Source organism: Elaeis guineensis, chromosome 1 (assembly GCF_000442705.2).
Source record: "Elaeis guineensis isolate ETL-2024a chromosome 1, EG11, whole genome shotgun sequence".
In the NCBI taxonomy this organism is placed as follows: domain Eukaryota; kingdom Viridiplantae; phylum Streptophyta; class Magnoliopsida; order Arecales; family Arecaceae; genus Elaeis; species Elaeis guineensis.
In genome coordinates, this window is record NC_025993.2 from 178197051 (window position 1) to 178211665 (window position 14615).

Consider the following 14615-nt stretch of genomic DNA (forward strand, 5'->3'; position numbering starts at 1 on the left):
GGGCTTCTTCGACTTTTGGCTTGGCTTGATATTATCTTTGAGCCTGATTTGCCGGATCAAGCTTGATTCGTTTGTTTAGCTACCAAGCTTGACAGTCCTCTATGTATGGAGAAATTATTGCATGCATTGGGTGCAAGTGAATCAGGATAAATCTCGGAGCATATATACAGTGGAGAGCATGCAATCAAGAATCGGTGAAATACATGCGATAGCGTGGCGTATTATCCACCGTGGGACTTGCACGGTCGTGTTGCTCCTGGTGCATGAGGCCTATGTATGTATGCATGTATATACCACTTTTATATTTTTTATATATATTTTTTTAAGAAAATAGATTTACTATTTAACATAACAAATAAATATGCCAGCATTTATGGGGCTGTTACTTGGATAATGTTTTCCCAAAGGCGACCTGACCCAGTTCATCGCTTAAGTTGGGATGAACCAATGTACAACTTGGGCGGGTCGTCAGTTGAAGGCGGTAACTGGATTCCAAGGCTGGAAATGGGCCATAGTCAGGTCAAGCGCCTTCTTCATCCGCAGAAATGGGCTTCATCCAGAATAAATTTCAGAAGAAGAGGCCCAAGGCTCGTCTGAAGTCCTATGGGCCTGTTTTAGACTCAAAGTCTCGTCAGGACATTGAGCAATTGCAGCAATGGTGATGGAAGATGGAATGTAGAAGGATCAAATATGGGAGTAGCATGTTTTGTGGAATGGTGGGATGAAAGGGGTATTTAGCATTAAGAGGAAGGGGGTAAGGAGTCTACTTCGGTGATTATATGCATGTATGTGTGTGTATACATATATCTACATGCTGACACCATACGTCTATGTACATGTATACATGTATACATTCATGTACATATATATACACATACATAAGTGTAAATATGTATGCATATATACATATATGTATATATGTATTTTGTGTATGTGTGTATTAATATATCTTTAAATTGGTTCAAGTTCATCTTGGGCTCAATTTATGCTAAATGTAGCTTCAAATCTTTTCTATGCGAGTAAAGTTTCCCGTGTTTCTACAAGTTGGTTTTCAACCCTTAGTTTGTGCTTCAACAACTTATTCCCAGCCAACCTAGCCCAATCAAACTTGAATTTTGTATGAGTTGAAGAGTTAAAATTGGATTGCCTTTGGATTTGATTGCTCAGAATTGTCATTGAGCTAGATTGAGTTTAGATAAGGACTTTTCTAGTTTTCTCATAGAGCCGCTCTTCAATCCAGCTCCCCTAGGTTACACCATCACAGTATCGGACAAATGTAAACATCCACATTACAATAATTTACTTTGTAAGTATTAATACTAGCTGTACAAGTTGGTAGGTCATCTCTCTCTCTCTCCCTTCCTCCGTCCCTCCCTCCCTTGCTTACTCACTCATGAATTAACATTTACCAACTAAAAAATTTAGGTAATGAAAATGATGTTCCCTAAGTCCCTAAGCCTTTTCAGACTAGTATTGTAACTTGGATGAGTAAGGTCATATTTTTGGCTAACATATTTTATCCAATTCAGCCTTAGAGTGAGATTTCTTGGTGCAACTTGATCCAATAGATCTTATGTTAAATTCAGATTAGGTTGAATTAGATTTGGTCGGATCACATTAATCAAGTTGCTTGTATAAAGATTTTAAGATTAAGAAAAGATTTGACACATTTGATTTGATGCATATCTGATTGTGTTGGAACTTCGATCAATAGGACTAGAGTTACATATAATCTATAAATATATATAATAGAAATAAATATTTCTGTTTAATTTTTTGTTTGGTTGGGTTGAGTCTGAGTTTGGTTAAAGATGGTTCTAATTATTTGATCTCAATCCCAATGCAACCTAACTTGGGAAAGAATTGAGACATTTGAACTCACGCCTAATCCAACTCCATGAAATTCAACTCAAGCTGACTAAAGCAGCAGTTAGGTTGGTCAAGTTTGAACTAAGCCGGAGGATGTTGCATCGATCTTATTTTACCTTTTTTTTTTTTTCATAATTTAGTTGTCAAAGTCTTCCCCTCTCCAGAAGATGATAAAATATATTATTTGATTAGGTATCTCGGGCATCCAAATTTGTGGTCAGTGCTAAAATATGATAGGGATTATATATTGTTTTTGGCAGTCTGGGTCTGCTTAAAAAAAAAAAAAAAAAAAAAAAAAGAAAAAAGAAAAAAAAAGAAAAAAAAAGAGAGAGACCACGCTAACAGAATATTTGTTATATTAAAGTATTCTAATAGGTTCCTACCTCAAAAAAAAGAAAAGAAAAGAAAAGAAAAGAAAAAGAAACAAAAAAAAACCATCAGGGAATCTCCATCATAAATTAAGGCATGACTTTTTTTTTTTTTTTCAGTCACCTACTTACTTCCAGCAAATTGGACCAGATATTTAAAGAAAAGAAATGAAAAGAACCCACGACCATCCTATCTTCACGGTTGGCATGAATTAGAACTTCTATAATGTATGCAAGTGATGCTCCAGAAGTTTTGAAAGTGGAAAGCCTGCAAGTTAACAAAAAAAAAAAATGATGGAAAGCCTGCCAGCAAACAGCATCTAGCGCTTGCTTTTTTAAAATCACTGGCATAGGAACAGGTTCTATTGTATTTGGACTTGGTCTTCAATGGAGTTGTTGTGGAATAAAAGAAAGAGATAGCTTCTCCTATTTTTCAGGATATTAATTAGTTTAATCTTTTTTTTTTCGAAAACAAAAAAGATAAAAGTGCGACTGTACTTTTGCTTAAGGTGTAGTCATTGTGTCGACATGTGCCAGAAGAAAGCTTCTTTTCATCTTCTTCATTGATTTCTTTGTCTCTTTTTGTCTCGTTTTCTCAATGAATCTTCTCAGGTGGGTTATACTCTCATATTTTTTGAAAAATTATGCAGGTCTTGTTCTAATTAGAGATAATTGAAACCAAAATAAGAAGGAAGGTATTGTCGCTTGCATTGCATCTAGGAAGCTTTAAAATGTATGCTTATGAATATCTAATATTTCTCAAATATTTTGGCAAGGTGGAGATCCAACATAATAAGGTTTGCCTCCTAAATACTATTACTTATGTCTCATAATTTTTCTTTGGCATTGAAAGCAAGTCGATGGAATGAACTCACAACAACACAAACAACAAATCCAATGGATTATGGGCATGTTGAGAATACTATCATTTTTTCCCCACTTAAATTTGTTGATGATGTCGCATTCTTATTTTTTTCCCACTTAAATTTGTTGATGATGTCTCCTTGCACATGCCATGTGAGTCACATGATGTGACCCATGCTCCTCCAGAAGGCGCAGTTGGTGAAACATCATCATTCACTTTTTTCTATTCCATATCCGGCGTTGACGGACGTTCTTTAATGCTGGCCGTTGGATCACACCCCACACTACTCGCAGAGCACTCCAAACTTATCCATTCATCAGCGAGGGTGCATCCTTTTTGGCCCGCAAGATATAATTCCCGCCCTTTAAATTAAGATCATTCTTGTATTTTTAGTCCTTGATTTGCGATTATTAAAGGAGAAATAATCGTTAAAAAGATCTCTTTTCTCCAGCAGAATCGCGTTGCGTCTCTTTCCTCTCGGACCCAGGTGTCTCTTGCCAAAAAAAAAAAAAATATATATATATATATATATATATATATATATACCAAAAACAAAAAAAAGGCAAGGAAATAGAAGACCAAGGAGTGTTAACAAAAAAAGAAAAAAAAGAAAAAATTGATGGCCTTCCAGAGGGAGTGGGCGAGCATTGACCAATAAACCCTCCCCTGTCCTCTCCCTCTCTATAAAAAACCGTTCCATGCTTCACCGTTCGGTGCTCGGACTCGTTTCCAGTCCAGAAGGGGGGAGAGAAGGAGAGAGGTAGAGGAGGGAAGAGGGCAGAGAGATAGACGATGGGGGTGAAGGTCTATGGGCCAACCATGTCCACGTGCACGGCACGTGTTCTCCTGTGCTTGGAGGAGGTGGGAGCCGAGTACGAGCTGGTGCCCATCAATCTCTCCACCGGTGAACATAAGCAGCCCGCTCACCTCGCCCGTAACGTATGTATTCTCTTTGTTAAACCCTCTGAGACTCCTAATGATCCTCCTCCATTAGTCCTTTGCTATCCCTTTTTTTTTTCCTTCCTTCTTTTTTCTCTGATGGAGATCGCCTTCTTATTCGTACCATCGGTTTGTCTATGCAGCCCTTCGGTCAGGTGCCTGCCTTTGAGGACGGTGCTCTGATGCTTCACGGTGAGCTCCCCTCATATTACTTATTTTTAGACCTTTTTATTTGTAGTGGAGAATAAATATTTAGATGGAAGGAAACTAATATTGAGATGATTGGCTTTCAATTTAACACACTTTTCTTAACGAAGCTATGACCCATGGAGCGAGGGGATTCATGCGGTCTACAAATATTTCATGATGTGCTGCATATGTTTCCCTTCCCCATGAGAACTTGGAGCCGGTTTACAAGAAAGTTTAGATCATGGATCCCTAATTTGTTGCAAATCAGGCGAATTGCAAATTGATTTCAAAAGAAACAGTTCACAGTGTTTGTTGGTCTGATTTGAAAGTATAAGCAAATCAGGATGTTAATTTGGAATTTATTAAAATAATTCTTGTTAAATCCTTTCATCTTTCTTCCCACAAGGTTAGGGTAAAAGGAAGATAAATCTTGGTTTTAAATTATATAAATCTATAAAAGGAGATTATTTCATCCTATCTCAAGTTACCCATCTTACTTGGAGTGGATTGGGAATCATGATCCTAAATCTGAACTCAATGAACCAGGGGATTATGGTTTAGAATCATGGATTGAGCATGACTTAAACTCCAATTACGGAGGTAACAGAGAACAAATTATGCATCGGAATTAGATAAGAATTGAGGGAAACAATACGTTAAATAAATATATGCCCAACGTTTCCAACCTAGACTTCGAACCAAACACAAAGTGGATGACCCAGCTATAAAGTGGATGCACAGGATTCCAATCTTAATCTCAAAACCCAGCCCATCTTGAGTTGCATTTCAGTCAGGTTTGATGCAACCTACTTTGGCTTCACACATCTGCAATCCTCCAGAGATTTGTTATATCAAAAATTCCTATCCTATGGATAGTTGTGAAATCGAAATGAGATGCTCGTCAAATGACATAATTAAAGGCTACTGAGCCAGGAAATTTTGTGACCGACTAATGTAGTGAAAAGTTGCAGGTAGGACCTTGGCTAAGGTGGGCCAAGGCATCTTTTGCTTCCAGCAATAATTTCCACATAGTCAAGTGCCCATCATCAATGTCACTTCATCATTGTTGCTACTATATTTTCTCATTGTCCTGATCTCTTAAAATAATGAAATGATCAGAATCTCGAGCAATTGCAAGGTACGTTTCGCGCAAATACAAGTCCTCCGGAGCTGACCTTCTGAAGGAGGGTGGCTTGGAGGAGTCGGCCATGGTGGATGTGTGGTTGGAAGTGGAATCCCACCAATTCGACCCAGCCATCGGTCCCATCTTCTTCCAAAGCTTCATCGTCCCCATGATCGGCGGGGTCCCCGATCAGACGGTCATCAACACCAACTTGGAGAAGCTGTGCAAGGTGCTCGACATCTACGAGGCCAGGCTATCCAAGACCAAGTACTTGGCTGGAGACTTCTTTAGCCTTGCAGACCTCAGTCACGTACCTTTGCTGTACTACTTCATGGGCAGCCCTCATGCATCCGTCGTCAATTCACGGCCGCATGTTAAGGCATGGTGGGAGGCTGTTTCGTCGAGGCCGGCGTGCAAGAAGGTGACCTCTGCGATGCCTGGATCTGCGTGAGAGGTATCGGTTGGTGGCCATGGAGAAGAGAGGAAATGAATAAAAGAGTCTGCTTCAGTTGTTGGTCTTACAATCTGTGTTTGTGTTTGGGTGCCTGGATGTGAGGCGTTTGTGCTGTGAGTCCCTGTCTATTGAGACACTTGGTTGTGTTTAGGGTGGGATGGTGGGTAATAAAATATGCGATGCATCCATCTTTTCTTGTGCCTACTTTGGTGTTTTATATGCATTTTGGTCATCCAGTTGACGAACATGTGCAGATGTCTTTTTTCTTTTCTTTTTTTATTTTATTATTATGTAAGAAAGATGGTGGGAACGTGGTCTTTGGTTTCTTGAGTCCGAAACCTTCTGGAAAGCGATGGCAACCAAAGACTTGACTTTCGAGTCCCTGTGAGACGACACGTTTGAGTGATGGGACTGGGAGGGGAGACGTTATGGTTACCGGAAGGGACTGGAAACTGGGGATTTTATGAGAATAAATTTTCTATATTTTATGGGGAGGAAAAAACTATATGGCATATAAGTTTTTGGGTTTTTCGTATCCAGATTATTAATTTTTTTAAAAAAATATTTTTAAAGCTGTAAATAAAATGTGATTAAGTTTTTTTATTAAGATATAATAAATATTTTATATAATTTTTGAAAAAATAGTTGTTCAATTAAATAGGAGAGATTTTGAAATATATTATTTTTTTATGATCAATCAAATATATGAAATTTATTTTTTTAAATATTATATTTTAAAAATAATTAATTTTTTATATAAATTTTAAAATATTTTATTTTTTTAAAAAATATTATGGTGATATTTTTTCAATTTTAGTTCATTTATATTTGGATCAAAAAAAAAAGTTTGAAATAGATCCTAAATTTTTTAAAAAAAATGCAAAGAGGTCCGATCATAAAATTTTTGATTTTGGTTTGACTAGAGCCGGACATATAGCCTGGTTGAGATTTCTGAGAATGAAAAAAAAAGAGAATTTTTTTAAAAAATATAAAAAAAATGAAGAAAATAAAGGAAGGATGGAAAAAGTAAAATTTTGATTGATCAAATTTTTTTTCTACATATATTGATCAATTTTTTTTCTCATTTCTTTCTCTTTTTTAGAGATGGAAAGAAAAGCACTGAGAGAGATTGGAGGAGGAAGGCTAATGCTGATGGAAAAGAAAATGATGGTGGAGATCGACAGGAGTGGATGGCGAGGAGAGCAAGTAGGAGATCAATGTCTCTTTTTTTTGAAGATCTATAGAAAGAAAAGCACCTAAGGAAAATTGGAGAGGGAAGGTCGATGCCGATGATGATTGGGAGCAGGACGACAATAGAGACGAGTGGGAGGTGGCAGTGAGTAGAGTGGGGAGGAGGTGGATGTCCATGAAGACTTGGGAAGGTGACAATGAAGACCGACGAGAGGTGGTAGCAGAGCTGGGCATCCGTAAGGGTTTGGAAAGGCAACGGTGGAGATTGATAGGAGGTGGCAGCGAGGAGAGCGAAGAGGAGATGGGCTTGTGGAAAGGCGATGGCGAAGATCGATGAAAGGTGGCATTCGCGAGGGCTTGGGACGGGTTTGAGAAGACTCGAAATGGTTTGAAGGAAAAAAGAAAAAATGTTGCCTAAAAAGATACGTGAATTGAGGATATTTTGGTTATTTTATTTTTCTGTTAACGTTGTTAGGCTAGAAATGGATGACAGGATCTTTTTATAATTTTTTTAAAATTTTAAAGTCTATTTGATTTTTTTTTTTTGAATTCAAGTATAAATGAGTTAAAGTTTCAGGATGTCTGTATAATTTTTTTTTCTATATCTTTATAGATCTAATAATGGTTATTTTACGATCTAACAGTATATATCATGAAAAAAGATGAATCAATTTTCCATGTGAAAGATACAATGAGAACCAGCTAAACGAACCTAGTAGGATAAATTTAAGAAAGAGATTGATAGGGTCTTCTATTAGTCATAGTTTTTTGCCATCTTTTTCTCATTTTGGAATAAAAATTTGTGTAGCACCTAGCTATCTTCTTCATGAATTGGTAGGAAGATATTTATGAATTACATTTGTAATGAATCATCCAAACTCTTATAAAAATTCTCCTGATGGTATGATTTTTTTTTTTTCTTCATCTTCAAAATAAAAAAAGAAAAAAAAAGCTTAATTAATTGATCCAAGTCCGAATTCTAAAAACTCACAAGGTTCTAGTCAAGAGGAGTGTTCCAACTTGAGTTTGGGTTTGTATCTTTGCGAAAGAATGACCGGTCTTTTTCATGATATTGTTTGTTAGATCATAATTTGCACGGCTGTTAAAGCACTCTAAATTTTTTTATCCATCTCTCACATGGATCTCAAAATAACCATGGCATGGTCCAATGATTCAGTTGTGCATGTGAGAGATACAATCCTGCCCTCCCACCATCCAACCGTCCAAATTTATTGCCCAATCAGTGTAAAAGATGGGCTTAAAGGGGAATCTTATGGGCCTCGCCATATTTTTTTAATTTTTAAACTAGTGCTAGCCCGTGGAAGCGTATCTTGTAGAAATATTTACATAACTTACCTAACATATGACTCCCATTTGTTAATCTTTTTTGGGTACGATTTGTCGTGTCATGAGTAACTAATCACATTCGGATGGCCGTTTTTTTTTTTTTTTTTTGTACGCTTTGTCGTGTTTATGAGTAACTAACTACATTGGGATGGCCGGGTGGACCAATCGAATGGTGTCCATATGCCAAGGTGATGTAATGATTACGTATCGTGGAGAATTGAATTTTGTTAGCATATTCTCTCCATCCGTAGCCATCAACCAAGGCTTCCTTTGGTATTATGCCTAACAACTCTACAGCTGGCTAAATATTTTGTCTTCAATATCTTTGTAATATGATAACCTTTCTTTTCTTTTTCTTTTGTTAACGATAAGGGACTAACTACCAAGGGAGGCAAAAGAAGCCATAGGATGGCATATCTACTATTAAAAAGTTGCTAATCATGTCTATCTTATCTTCTTCACGGCACATAAAACAAACTATAATATTATTATAATTTGTTAAAAAATATGAAGTAACGTTGCAACTACTCCTATTACGAAAAGCAAAAAAAAAAAAAAAAAGAAAAAAAAGCGGCAAGCACGCATAAAAAAACCCCAGGTCAAAATGACGCACGTAACCGAAAGCTCATGTAAAATTTCTATAAGCATTTGACCACTTGCCTAATTTTTTTAATCAATAAAGTATAGACCAAATATATGTTATAGAAGTGACATAGTATTTATACTGTATCTTGATACTTATGGATCACCAAACATATGGCAGTCCTAAAATATGACCAAACGGAAACCTCCAGCCTTGAGCTAAGATCTAGAGGCGGAATGGTCGTCCAATTGGCTGGTAAAGGAAATCCTTGACATGAGTTGATCAAACTAATCTAGAGAAAATCTTGGAGTGCAAAAAAAATGCTCTATGGGCTAATTCGAAGAAGGCGACCAAAAAGGATAAAGCAAATAAAGGCTAGTGATGAGATAAGATTGATTGGACATAGATATTGATTAATATATGATCGAGCCGTCATGACTAGCAAGAGTATGTAGGGGCAGGACAGACTATGTCAGTTACTAAGAACCAGTAGAATTGGAAACCAAAACAGGAGTATTGCCAAGAGTGGACAGTTACTTACAGTTTATCTTTTAATATAGATAAATATAATTATATATTATAAAAACTTTGGCACATCAATCAATCAAATTTTATCTTAATTATCTTTACTTGTTTCTTTATTTTATCTTACACTTAGATTACCGATAGTACTTTATTGCATGAGTAATTGTAGTATTGGTAAGACCTTATCCAAATTTACCTTCTGAACGGCAATATGATGATGGTAAAAATCTTGAAACTCATGATACTTGAATCCACATTATTCTTTAGAATAAATTATAGAAACATCTCCTCAATTTAACCAATTTTACTTACTATCCCTCGACTTTAAAAAGTATCCAACTTGTCTTTCAAAATTTTGAGCTATTGCAAAATGATTCTGTCATTCACTTATCAATAAATGGTATTAGCTTTTCATTTCAATGAATGAAAATGTTTCTTGCTTATAAAAGAGATATTGTTGGCGAGAAAAGGATAGAGATGGAGGGAGTCACTATGAAAAGAGAGAATGGGATCATAGAGATCAACATTGAAGGCTTCATAGGCAAGATTAGAGGAGGAGTGAGAAATAAGGAGAGGGAGAAGGAAGGGTCATTAGTGAGAAGAGGTAGAGATAGGGGGAGCCATTGTGGATAGAGAGGGTTTATTGATAGGTTTGGAGGAGGATGACGAAGAGGAGAAGTGAGTGAGGAGGAAGGGGAGGAAGGACAAGGAGTGGAGGTGGAAGAAGTTACCATGGAAGGGAAGGATTCTTGGACGGGTTTGGAAGAAGAGGAGGAGAAGTGAGTGAGGAGAAAGAGGAGGGTGAAAGATGGGTTATCGATGGGGAATAGATGGAGATGGAGGGGGAGGGCTTACGTGCAGATTTGGAGGGGGAGGGCTTATGTGCAGATTTGGAGGGGGAGGAAAATAAGGGATCGCTGAGGAGAACAAGAAAAAGTGGATGAGGAGAAAGGAGAGGAGGAAAATGAGGCATCGCTGACAAGAAAGAAATGGAGGTAGAGGGAGTTATCATGGAGAGGGAGGGCTCAAGGATGGGCTTGAAGGAGGAGGATGAGAAATAGGTGACAGGAAGAAAAAAAGATCGCCAGTGTGGAATGGATGGACCTACTGTGGAGCAGAATGGCTTATGGATGGGCTTGGAGGAGGAGGAAAAGAAGTGAATAAGGAGAAAGAGGAAGAGGAGGAAAGAGGGGTCATTGGTAAAAAATGTGCGGAGATAGATGGAGCCATTGTGGAGGAAGAAGGCTCATGGATGAACTTGAAGAAGGAGAACAATGAGAAAGAGAAGGGACTGAAGAGGAAGGGAGAGGAGAGAGAAAAAGAGACATTGGTGATGGAGGTGGAGATGGAGAGCAATTGGATAGAAGGGAGGAGATAGAGATAAGCATAGTTTTGGGCATTTTATAGAATGATGAATTCATGTGATGGTCTCACGATATTATTTTATTAATAGAGATAAATGGTAGGATTATTATGTAATAGTTTAAAAATTTGAAGAATTAATTTCATATTTTTTAAAGTCAAAGAGATGAAAATGAAATCGGACTAAAATTGAGGAGATGTTTCTATAATTTATCTTTATTTTTATTATTTTTTCTTCAATTATTTTTTTTTGTTTGCTCGAATGCCATTGGTATATCTGTATATCTATCAATTTTGTCACATAAGTTTTTTAAGCATACTATCCTTGTTTTCATCACGTAACTCAGAAAGAGCATTAAGATAAAGGAACTTCCCTTGTAGTACAATTCTAGAAACAAATAGTGAAAGCATTACTACTCTCTACCGTTCTTGTTAAAAATCAAGTGGTCCAGCTCACTCACTCATTGCTAGCATTTCAATTAGAGTCAAATATACAATAGAGTTGCATATCTGCCATCTATATATTCATGAGGGGAACCTCTTTAGTTCCAACTTGAGCTAGAGAGATCAAGTCTTATAGTCATCACTATCCTTGTATTGTCTGATTATCTCATAGAGAATATTGGATAGTGTATTCTATATCATATAGTGCTGGATTTTTGGTACCTCAAATTTGACTCGTAGTAGAGAAGTCCGAGATAGAGAAACCCACGATGCATAGGCACGAGATGCGGCCAGCAGGCACGCAGGCTTGCATGTGTGGCCCACAGTGCGTGGCCCAGTCGAGGTGCAGACGGCCAGAAGGGGTTTTTGAGTCCTAATAGAAGTCTGGATCTAATTTGGACTTTGTTTTTGGGTCTTTAAAAGGGGCCTAACGGCCTGTAGAGCTGAGAAGCAGCTTGCAATGGCCAGAAAGTCTCCTTATGGGGTTTTGAGAGCTTTATAAGGATTTTTTTGTGCTTCTTGTTAAGAAAGAGATTGATGTATGAGGGTTAAGAGGGTTTGATCTTCTCTTATATTTATTCTTTCATAATGAAGTTTACATGTCCTGTGGAGATAAGCTTTGTGCTGATCTACGTGTTTGATTATCTTTTGTGCTTCTTTCTTAATCTTTTTTTTGTGCTATTGATATTATCATCGATATTAAGAATCTTGGATGGAGATCCATATTTCGTACTTATGAGGGATCCTCCCAATAAATGGTATCAGAGCACAAGATTGTGCAGATTGTGATGGTGTTGATCGAGATTAAAAAAAATGAAGAAGACATGCGTAATCAAGGTAGAGATCAATCGATATGATGGGAAGAGCAATTTCTTCCTATGGCAAGCGAGGATGAAGGATGTGCTCATTCAACAAGAATTGATTGATGCTCTCTTATATAAGAAGAAGCCGACTACCATAAAAGAGAAGGATTAGAGGTGACTCCTGATGCAGGCGATGAGCACGATCCACTTGTATTTGATAGATGATGTGGTGATTCATATGCATAGCGAGACTTTTCCGATGGTGATATGGACGAAGCTCGAGGAGATGTATAGGGCGAAGTCACTCACCAACACTCTCTTTCTTTGAAAGCAGTTTTACCAGCTTCAGATGAATGAGGGGTAGAGCATGCAAGAGCATCTCAACAACTTTCATAAGATCCTCACTGATCTCCTCAGCGTTGGTGAGAAGATTGAGGAGAAGATTAGGGCATTGATCTTGCTTTCATCGTTTCTTCCTTCTTTTAAGTCTTTGGTGACCGCTCTTCTTATAGAGAAGAGCACCATCAAGATGGATGAGGTCACTTCTGTATTTCTCTAAAATGAGATTCTCAGGTGGAAGAATCGAGTTTCGAGTTCAAGTGACGATTCGATTTTGGCGGTGATTGGAGGTGGCGATGATAGAAGATGAAGTGGCAGAGGATCGTAAGGTGGGCAGTCCAGGTCCAAGTCGAGGAACTTCAGTAAGATTAGATGCTATCGATGTAATGAATTGGGATATCGAGTCAGAAATTATCTACAACTTAGAGATCGGATAAAAGCTACTGCAGTGGTGGTCCATAGTAGCGATTCTAATGAGATTGATTATGTATTTATGGTCTTAGATGAGCTATCTACTTCTTCCTCTCAGTGGATTTTAGATTCGGCATGTTCGCATCATGTTTGTTATAAAGAGAGACTGCTTGACTCCCTAGAGAGTAGTAAGAATACTATTCATTTACGGATGGATCAAGCTGTGCGACCAAAAGCATTGGGATAGTCAGCTTGCAGACATATGATGGAGTAGTGAGGAAGTTGGGTGAGATTCGATATATATCCAGTTGCAGGAGTAATCTGATTTCACTAAGTAAACTGGATTTAAGCAGCGACAGATATAGAGCTGGTGATGGAATCCTGAAGATTGTGCGTGGCAGTAGAATTGTTATGAAAGAAAAAAAGTGTGGAGGATACTACCTTTTAGTATGGAGCTCAGTGTGAGATGGAGCTTCAGATGCCTGTGAGAGCTTAGCACGAGATGGAGCTCCAAATATATATGGATTGGGTGTGAGACAGAAGACTCTGAAGGATGACAGACGATATTATAGGGTGAAGTTCCTATTGCCGCAGGAGGCTATCTCGAGCAGATCTTAGATCAGACAGATCACAGCACATGATGGAGATGTGATCGAGTGATCTGGCTCGACTCTCTTATTTGTCCATCTATGAGCAGCCATGTATTTGCCTCAGGGTATGGAGGCGAGATTATCCAGAAGCTCTCAAAATTATGTGGAGACCGAATGTCGAGTTGATGTGGAGATTGTTGGATTTTTGACGCATCGAATTCGATCCATAACAGAGAAGCCTACAGCAAAGAAGTCCGAGACAGAGAAGCCCATAGCGCACAAGCCGGAGATGCGCCCACAGGCGTGTGCGGCCCAACCGAGGCACGGATGGCCAGAAGGGATTTTTGAGTCATAACAGGAGTCTGAATTTGATTTGGACTCTATCTTTGAGTCTTTAAAAGGGGTTTGACAGCCTGTAGAGCAGAGAAGCAGCTTGCAGCGGCCAGAGAGTCTTCTTGGGGGGTTTTGAGAGATTTGTGAGGATTTTTTGTGTTTCTTTTTGAGAGAGAGATTGATGGATGCGGGTTGAGAGTGTTTGATCTCCTTTTATATTTATTTTCTCTCATAATGAGGTTTGCATATCGCGTGAAGATAAGTCTTATGCTGATTTGCGTATTTGATTGTATCTTTTGTGCTTCTTTTTTCGTCCTTTCTTTTGTAGTATCGACATCGTCATTGATATTGAGAATCTTGGACAAGGATCCATATTCCGCACTCGTAAGGGATCTTTCCAACATATAGATCATTTCATGATACATGAATCATCATAGTAATAAAACTGAATCTTTTTAATTTGCTATATATCTTTGGTTAGGTCGTCTTCATTGTCTAGACAATTTTGATCATCGATCAATGACATAATATGTGATTCTAAAGCTATGAAAATGATTACTTGGAAAGAAAAAGGAATGAAGAATGACAACTGCTTGTGGGAATGGCTACCAAACAGTGCGGTAATCACGTAACAAGAGCCACCTGGACCCCCAAACAGAGTGAGCTGCTGCCAAACACACTGGCTTGGCCGTGTTCAGACCACCATCGAATGCTGTACAATGCTCGATGGCCGCCACGTCATTGAATCACAGAGGTGAACGGCTATCAAATAGAATGGCTTCATTTACGTGTCACACACAATATGTTATGTGAATACAGAACACGTGGCTGCTGATAGCTGTTTATCTCTTGATGGTAATAATTAAGCGGTGTACAGCAC

At 38.1% G+C, this 14615-nt stretch overlaps 1 protein-coding gene across 1 annotated transcript; it reads left to right on the plus strand.

Annotated features, from left to right (window-relative positions):
• Positions 1 to 3818: 3818 nt before the first annotated feature.
• GST (probable glutathione S-transferase GSTF1) lies at positions 3819 to 6076 on the plus strand. Its single transcript, NM_001303600.1, is given in 3 exon segments — positions 3819 to 4041; positions 4185 to 4233; positions 5350 to 6076. Coding segments are annotated over 3 exon segments (651 nt in total). The 5' UTR covers positions 3819 to 3894; the 3' UTR covers positions 5805 to 6076.
• The last annotated feature ends 8539 nt before the right edge of the window (positions 6077 to 14615 follow it).